Source organism: Polyodon spathula, unplaced genomic scaffold (genome assembly GCF_017654505.1).
Source record: "Polyodon spathula isolate WHYD16114869_AA unplaced genomic scaffold, ASM1765450v1 scaffolds_2041, whole genome shotgun sequence".
Lineage (NCBI taxonomy): Eukaryota > Metazoa > Chordata > Actinopteri > Acipenseriformes > Polyodontidae > Polyodon > Polyodon spathula.
In genome coordinates, this window is record NW_024473516.1 from 1 (window position 1) to 2,000 (window position 2,000).

General features: G+C 39.3%; 1 gene segment (V, D, J or C); it reads right to left on the reverse strand.

Annotated features, from left to right (window-relative positions):
* Nucleotides 1-6: 6 nt before the first annotated feature.
* Nucleotides 7-683, reverse strand: LOC121310339. The segment is given in 2 exon segments: nt 7-432; nt 611-683. Coding segments are annotated over 2 exon segments (480 nt in total).
* Nucleotides 684-2,000: the final 1,317 nt, after the last annotated feature.

Genomic DNA, 2,000 nt, shown 5'->3' on the forward strand with positions numbered 1-2,000 from the left:
GTGTCCCGTTTCATTGCCTTCACCCTCAGCACCTGCAGTAGGTCCCAGCTGCAGCAGTGCAGTCGCTGTGCAGTCCAGCTGAGGGAGGTTTTTGTACGGGTGTGTAGCACTGTGTGAACACATCTCTACTGCTGGGGTAGTGGTAACTCTGACAGTAGTAATCTCCTGCATCTTCAGCCTGGACTCCACTGATGGTCAGAGTGAAGTCAGTCCCAGATCCACTGCCACTGAAACGAGTTGGGATCCCAGACTGAAGGGTACTTGCAAAGTAGATCAGGAGTTTGGGAGCTTCTCCAGGTTTCTGTTGGTACCAGGCTAGGTAGTTGTTACTGTACACTGCGCTGCTGACTTTACAGCTCAGAGCGACTGTGTCTCCTGGGAGAACAGATTTCACTGCTGGAGTCTGAGTCACAGTATACTGTCCACTGGATTCTGAAAATAATAAATAATAAAATAGAATATTATAATAAATCATTTAATTAAATGATGAAACAATAAATTTCAAGCCTTTTACTTTTTTTCAGTTCACCCATTTTTCTTTTAACACTTATGTAAGAATTGTCCCAGAAACAGATATTTTTATAAAATAATTTTTCTAAATGATTCTTACCCTGAGTGCAGATGACAAGTGCCCAGATGAAGATGCTGATAAAAGTCATTGTTGTTGTGGATTCTGTTGCCATGAAGGGTAGCTCTCAATCATGAAGTGTTAAACTCACAGGGCTATAAACACTTCCAGAGCACTGAAGCATGTGCTACCAATGCAAAGTGTCTTTTCTATGCAAATTGTTTTCCTTGGCACATCAGCCACTTCTAGCCAAGCAGTGCTCTTAAGTTTAAAGTCATTTTCACATGATGCAGTTTCTTTGCCATTCGGTAGAAAAACTGAAAAATATATATTTATCTTGGAAGTAAAATGAAAAAAATAGTTTTCTTTGTGTTGACTTTGTACAAACACAGCTATTTCTATCTCTTCTCCCTTCTCTCAAACAAGTCATCATAGCCACAGCTGTGATTATGTAGTATAAATAATTATTAATTGTAAAATATTAAAATCAGAGCTGCAGGTTAACAGATCCATCATAAACTTTATGAAATCAACTCCATTCAAGAAGCAAACATTTTGATTTTGCACAATGTTGAGTGAAAGTTTTCCAGTTTTTTTCCTGTGGACCCCCTGGACTGTCTTCGAGGACCTGAGGTTAAGAACCACTGCTCTGGATTAAAGAGGATCATTTTATTACTCTCTCTCCCTCTTGTGGTCACAGAGTGTAGTGCAGTCTGTGCTGTTTGGTGTTTTCTCATTTTAAGGTTGTGGAGAGATATTCTCATGCCATAAGAGACAGGCTCTCCTGACTCAACTTATTGTGAATATTCTCAGAGTGTAAAGATCAGAAAAATTCCCCTAAAAGATGTTTTGGCATCTTCATGAAATCAGTGTTTTAATTGGCTGAGAGACTCTAATTGGTTTATATTGTCCTCTGAGCCTCTTTGTTTGACTCAATGATCTAATAAAAGTTTAGTCACCACAGCAAGTTAGAGCAGCTGCTTCCTGATTGTTTTAATACATGCATTCCTTTTCCAGTGGGCTCCATAGCGTGGAACACTCCCTGTTTATCATAGAACAGGACAGGTATAGAAGCCTCTAACCAGTTCTTAAGAGCATGATTCCTCACATTTGCTTGCAGTTTAAACAATGGCTCACAGGAAACCTGTCCCTGGAAGATGAACAGATGTGGTTTCAGCACCTGTTATATAGGATAGCTCCAATGATAATAAAATTGAAAACGTTTCAAACAAAAACAAAATTGATGAGATCAAAATGGGGGGTATCTGAAGTACAGTAGCAATGCTCATATAATCAGCAAAGCACCTACACTGTACACGAGAACAACAAAACCACAACACATCATCACAAACACACACACACACACACAAGAATAACAAAACCACAACACATCATCACAAACACACACATACACGAGAATAACAAAACCACA